Here is a 13,508-nt window from a genome sequence, read left to right as displayed (position 1 = left end):
TTCTGTGTGGACATAAAGTAATAGTAATTAATTCTATATGGACATAAAGTAATAGTGATTAATTCTACATGGACATAAAGTAATAGTGATTAATTCTATGTGGACATAAAGTAATAGTGATTAATTCTACATGGACATAAAGTAATAGTGATTAATTCTATGTGGACATAAAGTAATAGTGATTAATTCTATGTGGACATAAAGTAATAGTGATTAATTCTATGTGGACATAAAGTAATAGTGATTAATTCTATGTGGACATAAAGTAATAGTGATTAATTCTATATGGACATAAAGTAATAGTGATTAATTCTATGTGGACATAAAGTAATAGTGATTAATTCTATGTGGACATAAAGTAATAGTGATTAATTCTATGTGGACATAAAGTAATAGTGATTAATTCTATGTGGACATAAAGTAATAGTGATTAATTCTATGTGGACATAAAGTAATAGTGATTAATGCTATGTGGACATAAAGTAATAGTAATTAATTCTATGTGGACATAAAGTGATAGTGATTAATTCTATATGGACATAAAGTAATAGTGATTAATTCTACATGGACATAAAGTAATAGTGATTAATTCTATGTGGACATAAAGTAATAGTGATTAATTCTATATGGACATAAAGTAATAGTAATTAATTCTATGTGGACATAAAGTAATAGTGATTAATTCTACATGGACATAAAGTAATAGTGATTCATTCTGTGTGGACATAAAGTAATAGTGATTAATTCTATGTGGACATAAAGTAATAGTGATTAATTCTACATGGACATAAAGTAATAGTGATTAATTCTATGTGGACATAAAGTAATAGTGATTAATTCTATATGGACATAAAGTAATAGTGATTAATTCTACATGGACATAAAGTAATAGTAATTAATTCTATGTGGACATAAAGTAATAGTGATTAATGCTATGTGGACATAAAGTAATAGTAATTAATTCTATGTGGACATAAAGTGATAGTGATTAATTCTATATGGACATAAAGTAATAGTGATTAATTCTACATGGACATAAAGTAATAGTGATTAATTCTACATGGACATAAAGTAATAGTAATTAATTCTATGTGGACATAAAGTAATAGTGATTAATGCTATGTGGACATAAAGTAATAGTAATTAATTCTATGTGGACATAAAGTGATAGTGATTAATTCTATATGGACATAAAGTAATAGTGATTCATTCTGTGTGGACATAAAGTAATAGTGATTAATTCTATGTGGACATAAAGTAATAGTGATTAATTCTACATGGACATAAAGTAATAGTGATTAATTCTATGTGGACATAAAGTAATAGTGATTAATTCTATATGGACATAAAGTAATAGTGATTAATTCTACATGGACATAAAGTAATAGTGATTAATTCTACATGGACATAAAGTAATAGTAATTAATTCTATGTGGACATAAAGTAATAGTGATTAATGCTATGTGGACATAAAGTAATAGTAATTAATTCTATGTGGACATAAAGTGATAGTGATTAATTCTATATGGACATAAAGTAATAGTGATTAATTCTACATGGACATAAAGTAATAGTGATTAATTCTACATGGACATAAAGTAATAGTAATTAATTCTATGTGGACATAAAGTAATAGTGATTAATGCTATGTGGACATAAAGTAATAGTAATTAATTCTATGTGGACATAAAGTGATAGTGATTAATTCTATATGGACATAAAGTAATAGTGATTCATTCTGTGTGGACATAAAGTAATAGTGATTAATTCTATGTGGACATAAAGTAATAGTGATTAATTCTACATGGACATAAAGTAATAGTGATTAATTCTATGTGGACATAAAGTAATAGTGATTAATTCTATATGGACATAAAGTAATAGTGATTAATTCTACATGGACATAAAGTAATAGTAATTAATTCTACATGGACATAAAGTAATAGTGATTAATTCTATGTGGACATAAAGTAATAGTGATTAATTCTACATGGACATAAAGTAATAGTGATTAATTCTATGTGGACATAAAGTAATAGTGATTAATTCTATATGGACATAAAGTAATAGTGATTAATTCTACATGGACATAAAGTAATAGTAATTAATTCTATGAGGACATAAAGTAATAGTAATTAATTCTATGTGGATATAAAGTAATAGTGATTAATTCTATATGGACATAAAGTAATAGTAATTAATTCTATGTGGACATAAAGTAATAGTAATTAATTCTATGTGGACATAAAGTAATAGTAATTAATTCTATGTGGATATAAAGTAATAGTGATTAATTCTATATGGACATAAAGTAATAGTGATTAATTCTATGTGAACATAAAGTAATAGTGATTAATTCTATATGGACATAAAGTAATAGTGATTAATTCTATGTGGACATAAAGTAATAGTAATTAATTCTATGTGGACATAAAGTAATAGTGATTAATTCTATATGGACATAAAGTAATAGTGATTAATTCTATATGGACATAAAGTAATAGTGATTAATTCTATGTGGACATAAAGTAATAGTGATTAATTCTACATGGACATAAAGTAATAGTGATTAATTCTACATGGACATAAAGTAATAGTGATTAATTCTATGTGGACATAAAGTAATAGTGATTAATTCTATGTAGACATAAAGTAATAGTGATTAATTCTATGTGGACATAAAGTAATAGTGATTAATTCTACATGGACATAAAGTAATAGTGATTAATTCTATATGGACATAAAGTAATAGTGATTAATTCTATGTGGACATAAAGTAATAGTGATTAATTCTATGTGGACATAAAGTAATAGTGATTAATTCTATGTGGACATAAAGTAATAGTGATTAATTCTATGTGGACATAAAGTAATAGTGATTAATTCTACGTGGACATAAAGTAATAGTGATTAATTCTATATGGACATAAAGTAATAGTGATTAATTCTACATGGACATAAAGTAATAGTGATTAATTCTATGTGGATTTAAAGTAATAGTGATTAATTCTATGTGGATATAAAGTAATAGTGATTAATTCTATATGGACATAAAGTAATAGTGATTAATTCTATATGGACATAAAGTAATAGTGATTAATTCTATGTGGATATAAAGTAATAGTGATTAATTCTATGTGGATATAAAGTAATAGTGATTAATTCTATGTGGACATAAAGTAATAGTGATTAATTCTATGTGGACATAAAGTAATAGTGATTAATTCTACATGGACATAAAGTAATAGTGATTAATTCTATATGGACATAAAGTAATAGTGATTAATTCTATGTGGACATAAAGTAATAGTGATTAATTCTATGTGGACATAAAGTAATAGTGATTAATTCTATGTGGACATAAAGTAATAGTGATTAATTCTATGTGGACATAAAGTAATAGTGATTAATTCTATATGGACATAAAGCTAACATTAATTTTAGTTGCAATCAAGAAATGCTAAGTTTGTGTTTTTGTAGAGAAGAGAGGCAGAACTGAAGGAATTAGAGGACAAAAGGAAAGAAAAGGAAGAAGCAAAAAGAAGAGAGAAAGAAGAACAGAGACGAAAGAAACAGGTACGGCAAACTTTGTGACAAATATAGTGTTGCCATAGAAACTGGTATGGCAGACTTTGTGAGAGACACAGTAATATGTTGGCTTGGAAACACCGGGTTATACATGTAGTATGTTATATATTTTTGTTGAAAGGGGAAGATTATAGAAATATATTGTATTTAGGGACAATCACACAATGTTGTACAACCTCAATAAACTAACTTTGTATGTATAGGACAAAAAACCCTCCCCTAAATGTACATTCACAAGTGCAACATCAACATGTTTATGTATGATGTAAACCATGCAAATTGTAAAAAAAAATCATACCCCTACAATCTATGCCATGTAAAAGCATGATAACATTCACTGAAAGTGGCGAGAACTTTTTGAGATTGGCTAATTCAGTGGCTACATGTTTTAATTTGCTAGTGGGAGCATTGTAAACCTGGATGTTTTCATGATCTAAACTCTGTCAAGAGATTGACTAACGTCCTCTCAACATAGTCAATACAACATGTAGCAACCCAGCGATGGTTCCAGGCTACTCTTGAAATGGCTTTCACATCGGATTTTCAAAATTTCAAAGTACTTTTTATATTTACAACTTTCCACAAATGGTTTTATATGTTCCCCTGCTAGACTCATAGACGGTCCGGCTTTCTTCCAATACGATAAACGAACAAAGTTCACTGTGTGAATGAAGTTCGCAGTGAGGGCTTGCCTGAACGTCTCACTAATGTCATTTTCAGACTTCACATTCCATTGAGAGGACGTATGGCCTTGGGTTGCAAATATATAATTATATGTTAATATATTCATAACCCACAACCTCTATAATGCGTACATATACTAATGTCCAATATCACATGATGATAACAAACTACTAATTACTATGTCTCATCAGTTTATGGTAATTCTGAGTTTGATGAGTGTTTAGATGTTGTCATTCACACATTTCAGTTAAGGCATTGGGGCATTGGTGGTTGTTCCTTACATGACATTGTGTCATTGTCCCTTACATGACACTGTGTCATTGTCCCTTACATGACACTGTGTCATTGTTCTTTACATGACACTGTGTCATTGTTCTTTACATGACATTGTGTCATTGTTCTTTATATGACATTGTGTCATTGTTCTATACATGACATTGTGTCATTGTCCCTTATATGACATTGTGTCATTGTCCCTTACATGACATTGTGTCATTGTTCTTTACATGACATTGTGTCATTGTTCTTTACATGACATTGTGTCATTGTTCTTTACATGACATTGTGTCATTGTCCCTTACATGACACTGTGTCATTGTCCCTTACATGACATTGTGTCATTGTCCCTTACATGACATTGTGTCATTGTCCCTTACATGACATTGTGTCACTGTCCCTTACATGACATTGTGTCATTGTCCCTTACATGACATTGTGTCATTGTCCCTTACATGACATTGTGTCATTGTCCCTTACATGACATTGTGTCATTGTTCCTTACATGACATTGTGTCATTGTTCTTTACATGACATTGTGTCATTGTCCCTTACATGACATTGTGTCATTGTTCTTTACATGACATTGTGTCATTGTCCCTTACATGACATTGTGTCATTGTTCTTTACATGACATTGTGTCATTGTTCCTTACATGACATTGTGTCATTGTCCCTTACATGACATTGTGTCATTGTTCTTTACATGACATTGTGTCATTGTCCCTTACATGACACTGTGTCATTGTCCCTTACATGACATTGTGTCATTGTTCTTTACATGACATTGTGTCATTGTTCCTTACATGACACTGTGTCATTGTCCCTTACATGACATTGTGTCATTGTCCCTTACATGACATTGTGTCATTGTTCTTTACATGACATTGTGTCATTGTTCCTTACATGACACTGTGTCATTGTTCTATACATGACATTGTGTCATTGTCCCTTACATGACATTGTGTCATTGTTCTTTACATGACATTGTGTCATTGTTCTTTACATGACATTGTGTCATTGTCCCTTACATGACATTGTGTCATTGTTCTTTACATGACATTGTGTCATTGTTCCTTACATGACATTGTGTCATTGTCCCTTACAGTTACATGACATTGTGTCATTGTCCCTTACATGACACTGTGTCATTGTCCCTTACATGACATTGTGTCATTGTTCTTTACATGACATTGTGTCATTGTTCTTTACATGACATTGTGTCATTGTTCCTTACATGACATTGTGTCATTGTCCCTTACATGACATTGTGTCATTGTCCCTTACATGACATTGTGTCATTGTCCCTTACATGACATTGTGTCATTGTTCTTTACATGACATTGTGTCATTGTTCTTTACATGACATTGTGTCATTGTTCCTTACATGACACTGTGTCATTGTTCTATACATGACACTGTCATTGTCCCTTACATGACATTGTGTCATTGTCCCTTACATGACATTGTGTCATTGTTCTTTACATGACATTGTGTCATTGTTCCTCACATGACATTGTGTCATTGTTCTATACATGACACTGTCATTGTCCCTTACATGACATTGTGTCATTGTTCTTTACATGACATTGTGTCATTGTTCCTTACATGACACTGTGTCATTGTTCTATACATGACACTGTCATTGTCCCTTACATGACATTGTGTCATTGTTCTATACATGACACTGTCATTGTCCCTTACATGACATTGTGTCATTGTTCCTTACATGACATTGTGTCATTGTTCTTTATATGACATTGTGTCATTGTTCCTTACATGACACTGTGTCATTGTTCTATACATGACATTGTGTCATTGTTCCTTACATGACACTGTGTCATTGTTCTATACATGACACTGTCATTGTCCCTTACATGACATTGTGTCATTGTCCCTTACATGACATTGTGTCATTGTTCCTTACATGACATTGTGTCATTGTCCCTTACATGACATTGTGTCATTGTTCCTCACATGACAGTGTGTCATTGTTCCTTTATTTCTGCATTTTGTCACTGTTGACTATTGAGTTGACAAAGTATAGATTTGTTGGAACAAAGTTTGAAGATTTTAGAAAAGATGTATTTACCATGGTAATTTGATAACAACAATCTGATTATCTTTTACTGACCAGCTTGCTGAAGAAGCTGCACAGGATGCTGCTGAAAGAGCACAGGATGCTCAAGAAGCAGAGGAAGAGGCTAGGCTAATGTTAGTGGCAGCACGGAAGAAAGCTAAAGAAGAACGAGAATCTAAGAGAAAGGCAGAATTAGAACGAAGACGTCAAGAAAGAGAACAACAAAGAGAAGAAAGAAGGAGAATGGTAAGTGTTACATGGTAAATACCTCTCATTATGATGTAAACTGTTGCCATGGTAAATACCCCTCACTATGCTGTAAACTGTTGCCATGGTAAATACCCCTCACTATGATGTAAACTGTTGCCATGGTAAATACCTCTCATTATGATGTAAACTGTTGCCATGGTAAATACCTCTCATTATGATGTAAACTGTTGCCATGGTAAATACCTCTCATTATGATGTAAACTGTTGCCATGGTAAATACCCCTCACTATGATGTAAACTGTTGCCATGGTAAATACCCCTCACTATGATGTAAACTGTTGCCATGGTAAATACCTCTCGTTATGATTTAAACCATTGCCATGGTATATGTTGCCAAGGTAACCATACATATATATCATGTATATATTAGTGATTGATCACTATTTATACCTAAAATCAAATTGAGTATTACACTTACACACATTTAGTTGTCAATAAAAGACAGGAAATGCAAAAAAAAATGTGCATGTTAAGAAAAGGTAATGAATCGTGCATAAAAAAATAAATATAGTACAAACATCCAATGTGTAATATAGTACAAACATCCGATGTGGAATACAGTACAAACATCCAATGTGTAATACAGTACAAACACCCAATGTGTAATACAGTACAAACATCCAGTGTGTAATATAGTACAAACATCCAGTGTGTAATACAGTACAAACATCCAATGTGTAATATAGTACAAACATCCAATGTGTAATATAGTACAAACATCCAGTGTGTAATACAGTACAAACACCCAATGTGTAATACAGTACAAACATCCAGTGTGTAATATAGTACAAACATCCAGTGTGTAATACAGTACAAACATCCAATGTGTAATACAGTACAAACATCCAATGTGTAATATAGTACAAACATCCAGTGTGTAATACAGTACAAACATCCGATGTGGAATACAGTACAAACATCCAATGTGTAATACAGTACAAACATTTGATGTGTAATACAGTACAAACATCCGATGTGTAATACAGTACAAACATCCAATGTGTAATACAGTACAAACATCCAATGTATAATATAGTACAAACATCCAGTGTGTAATACAGTACAAACATCCGATGTGGAATACAGAACAAACATCCAGTGTGTAATACAGTACAAACATCCAATGTGTAATACAGTACAAACATCCAATGTGTAATACAGTACAAACATCCGATGTGGAATACAGTACAAACATCCGATGTGTAATACAGTACAAACATCCAATGTGTAATACAGTACAAACATTTGATGTGTAATACAGTACAAACATTTGATGTGTAATACAGAACAAACATCCGATGTGTAATACAGTACAAACATCCAATGTGTAATACAGTACAAACATCCAATGTGTAATATAGTACAAACATCCAGTGTATAATACAGTACAAACATCCGATGTGGAATACAGAACAAACATCCAATGTGTAATACAGTACAAACATCCAATGTGGAATACAGAACAAACATCCAATGTGTAATACAGAACAAAAATCCGATGTGTAATACAGTACAAACATCCGATGTGGAATACAGTACAAACATCCAATGTGTAATACAGTACAAACATTTGGTGTGTAATACAGTACAAACATCCAATGTGTAATACAGTACAAACATCCAATGAGTAATACAGTACAAACATCCAATGTGTAATACAGTACAAACATCCAATGTGGAATACAGTACAAACATCCAATGTGTAATACAGTACAAACATCCGATGTGGAATACAGTACAAACATCCAGTGTGTGATAAATACAGTACAAACATCCGATGTGGAATACAGTACAAACATCCAGTGTGTAATACAGTACAAACATCCAATGTGTAATACAGTACAAACATCCAGTGTGTAATACAGTACAAACATCCTATGTGTAATACAGTACAAACATCCGATGTGGAATACAGTACAAACATCCGATGTGGAATACAGTACAAACATCCAGTGTATAATACAGTACAAACATCCAGTGTGTAATACAGTACAAACATCCAGTGTATAATACAGTACAAACATCCAGTGTGTAATACAGTACAAACATCCAATGTGTAATACAGTACAAACATCCAATGTGTAATACAGTACAAACATCCAATGTGGAATACAGTACAAACAGCCGATGTGTAATACAGTACAAACATCCAGTGTATAATACAGTACAAACATCCAGTGTGTAATACAGTACAAACAACCGATGTGGAATACAGTACAAACATCCAGTGTATAATACAGTACAAACATCCAGTGTGTAATACAGTACAAACATCCAATGTGTAATACAGTACAAACATCCAATGTGTAATACAGTACAAACATCCAATGTGGAATACAGTACAAACAGCCGATGTGTAATACAGTACAAACATCCAGTGTATAATACAGTACAAACATCCAGTGTGTAATACAGTACAAACAACCGATGTGGAATACAGTACAAACATCCAGTGTATAATACAGTACAAACATCCAGTGTGTAATACAGTACAAACATCCAGTGTGTAATACAGTACAAACATCCAGTGTGTAATACAGTACAAACATCCAGTGTGTAATACAGTACAAACATCCAGTGTATAATATAGTACAAACATCCAGTGTGTAATACAGTACAAACATCCGATGTGGAATACAGTACAAACAGCCGATGTGTAATACAGTACAAACATCCAGTGTATAATACAGTACAAACATCCAGTGTGTAATACAGTACAAACATCCGATGTGGAATACAGAACAAACATCCAATGTGTAATACAGTACAAACATCCAATGTGTAATACAGAACAAACATCCAATGTGTAATACAGTACAAACATCCAGTATGTAATACAGTACAAACATCCAGTGTGTAATACAGTACAAACATCCGATGTGGAATACAAAACAAACATCCAATGTGTAATACAGTACAAACATCCAATGTGTAATACAGAACAAACATCCAATGTGTAATACAGAACAAAGATCCGATGTGTAATACAGTACAAACATCCGATGTGGAATACAGTACAAACATCCAATGTGTAATACAGTACAAACATTTGATGTGTAATACAGTACAAACATCCGATGTGTAATACATTACAAACATCCAATGTGTAATACAGTACAAACATCCAGTGTGTAATAAATACAGTACAAACATCCAATGTGTAATACAGTACAAACATCCAATGTGGAATACAGTACAAACATCCAATGTGTAATACAGTACAAACATCCGATGTGGAGTACAGTACAAACATCCAGTGTGTAATAAATACAGTACAAACATCCGATGTGGAATACAGTACAAACATCCAGTGTGTAATACAGTACAAACATCCGATGTGTAATACAGTACAAAAATCCAATGTGTAATACAGTACAAACATCCAATGTGTAATACAGTACAAACATCCAATGTGGAATACAGTACAAACATCCAATGTGTAATACAGTACAAACATCCGATGTGGAATACAGTACAAACATCCAGTGTGTAATAAACACAGTACAAACATCCGATGTGGAATACAGTACAAACATCCAGTGTGTAATACAGTACAAACATCCAATGTGTAATACAGTACAAACATCCAGTGTGTAATACAGGACAAACATCCAGTGTGTAATACAGTACAAACATCCAATGTGTAATACAGTACAAACATCCAGTGTGTAATACAGTACAAACATCCAATGTGTAATACAGTACAAACATCCAGTGTGTAATACAGTACAAACATCCAGTGTGTAATACAGTACAAACATCCAGTGTGTAATACAGTACAAACATCCAGTGTGTAATACAGTACAAACATCCAGTGTGTAATACAGTACAAACATCCAGTGTGTAATACAGTACAAACATCCAGTGTGTAATACAGTACAAACATCCAGTGTGTAATACAGTACAAACATCCGATGTGGAATACAGTACAAACATCCATTGTGTAAAACAGTACAAACATCCAGTGTGTAATACAGTACAAACATCCAATGTGTAATACAGTACAAACATCCAGTGTGTTATATAGTACAAACATCCAGTGTGTAATACAGTACAAACATCCAGTGTGTAATACAGTACAAACATCCAGTGTGTAATACAGTACAAACATCCAGTGTGTAATACAGTACAAACATCCAGTGTGTAATACAGTACAAACATCCAGTGTGTAATACAGTACAAACATCCGATGTGGAATACAGTACAAACATCCAGTGTGTAATACAGTACAAACATCCAGTGTGTAATACAGTACAAACATCCAATGTGTAATACAGTACAAACATCCAGTGTGTAATACAGTACAAACATCCAGTGTGTAATACAGTACAAACATCCAGTGTGTAATACAGTACAAACATCCAGTGTGTAATACAGTACAAACATCCAGTGTGTAATACAGAACAAACATCCGATGTGTAATACATCCAATGTGTAATACAGTACAAACATCCAATGTGTAATACAGTACAAACATCCAATGTGTAATATAGTACAAACATCCAGTGTGTAATACAGTGCAAACATCCAATGTGTAATACAGTACAAACATCCAGTGTGTAATAAAGTACAAACATCCAGTGTGTAATATAGTACAAACATCCAGTGTGTAATACAGGACAAACATCCAGTGTGTAATACAGTACAAACATCCAGTGTGTAATACAGTACAAACATCCAGTGTGTAATACAGTACAAACATCCAGTGTGTAATACAGTACAAACATCCAGTGTGTAATACAGTACAAACATCCGATGTGGAATACAGTACAAACATCCAGTGTGTAATACAGTACAAACATCCAGTGTGTAATACAGTACAAACATCCAGTGTGTAATACAGTACAAACATCCAGTGTGTAATACAGTACAAACATCCAGTGTGTAATACAGTACAAACATCCAGTGTGTAATACAGTACAAACATCCAGTGTGTAATACAGAACAAACATCCGATGTGTAATACATCCAATGTGTAATACAGTACAAACATCCAATGTGTAATACAGTACAAACATCCAATGTGTAATATAGTACAAACATCCAGTGTGTAATACAGTACAAACATCCAATGTGTAATACAGTACAAACATCCAGTGTGTAATAAAGTACAAACATTTGATGTGTAATACAGTACAAACATCCAATGTGTAATACAGTACAAACATCCAATGTGTAATACAGTACAAACATCCAGCGTGTAATACAGTACAAACATTTGATGTGTAATACAGTACAAACATCCAATGTGTAATATAGTACAAACATCCAATGTGTAATATAGTACAAACATCCAGTGTGTAATACAGTACAAACACCCAATGTGTAATACAGTACAAACATCCAGTGTGTAATATAGTACAAACATCCAGTGTGTAATACAGTACAAACATCCAATGTGTAATACAGTACAAACATCCAATGTGTAATATAGTACAAACATCCAGTGTGTAATACAGTACAAACATCCGATGTGGAATACAGTACAAACATCCAATGTGTAATACAGTACAAACATTTGATGTGTAATACAGTACAAACATCCGATGTGTAATACAGTACAAACATCCAATGTGTAATACAGTACAAACATCCAATGTATAATATAGTACAAACATCCAGTGTGTAATACAGTACAAACATCCGATGTGGAATACAGAACAAACATCCAGTGTGTAATACAGTACAAACATCCAATGTGTAATACAGTACAAACATCCAATGTGTAATACAGTACAAACATCCGATGTGGAATACAGTACAAACATCCGATGTGTAATACAGTACAAACATCCAATGTGTAATACAGTACAAACATTTGATGTGTAATACAGTACAAACATTTGATGTGTAATACAGAACAAACATCCGATGTGTAATACAGTACAAACATCCAATGTGTAATACAGTACAAACATCCAATGTGTAATATAGTACAAACATCCAGTGTATAATACAGTACAAACATCCGATGTGGAATACAGAACAAACATCCAATGTGTAATACAGTACAAACATCCAATGTGGAATACAGAACAAACATCCAATGTGTAATACAGAACAAAAATCCGATGTGTAATACAGTACAAACATCCGATGTGGAATACAGTACAAACATCCAATGTGTAATACAGTACAAACATTTGGTGTGTAATACAGTACAAACATCCAATGTGTAATACAGTACAAACATCCAATGAGTAATACAGTACAAACATCCAATGTGTAATACAGTACAAACATCCAATGTGGAATACAGTACAAACATCCAATGTGTAATACAGTACAAACATCCGATGTGGAATACAGTACAAACATCCAGTGTGTGATAAATACAGTACAAACATCCGATGTGGAATACAGTACAAACATCCAGTGTGTAATACAGTACAAACATCCAATGTGTAATACAGTACAAACATCCAGTGTGTAATACAGTACAAACATCCTATGTGTAATACAGTACAAACATCCGATGTGGAATACAGTACAAACATCCGATGTGGAATACAGTACAAACATCCAGTGTATAATACAGTACAAACATCCAGTGTGTAATACAGTACAAACATCCAGTGTATAATACAGTACAAACATCCAGTGTGTAATAC

The 13,508-nt window shown here is 32.5% G+C and overlaps 1 protein-coding gene across 2 annotated transcripts in view; it reads left to right on the top strand.

The window, feature by feature from the left end:
* The window catches only part of LOC144452642 (uncharacterized), a 51,892-nt gene that overhangs the window by 28,224 nt on the left and 10,160 nt on the right, over positions 1–13,508 (top strand). For both annotated transcript variants that reach the window (XM_078143774.1, XM_078143773.1), the window contains exons 13-14: positions 3,481–3,576; positions 6,685–6,873. In XM_078143774.1, coding sequence (XP_077999900.1) covers positions 3,481–3,576; positions 6,685–6,873 — 285 coding nt within the window. The remainder of the gene's footprint in view (positions 1–3,480; positions 3,577–6,684; positions 6,874–13,508) is intronic.

The sequence above is a fragment of the Glandiceps talaboti genome, chromosome 23 (assembly GCF_964340395.1).
Source record: "Glandiceps talaboti chromosome 23, keGlaTala1.1, whole genome shotgun sequence".
Classification (NCBI taxonomy): Eukaryota; Metazoa; Hemichordata; class Enteropneusta; family Spengelidae; genus Glandiceps; species Glandiceps talaboti.
The sequence above is the reverse complement of the archived record's forward strand: the minus strand, read 5'-3'. Positions and strand labels throughout refer to the sequence as shown.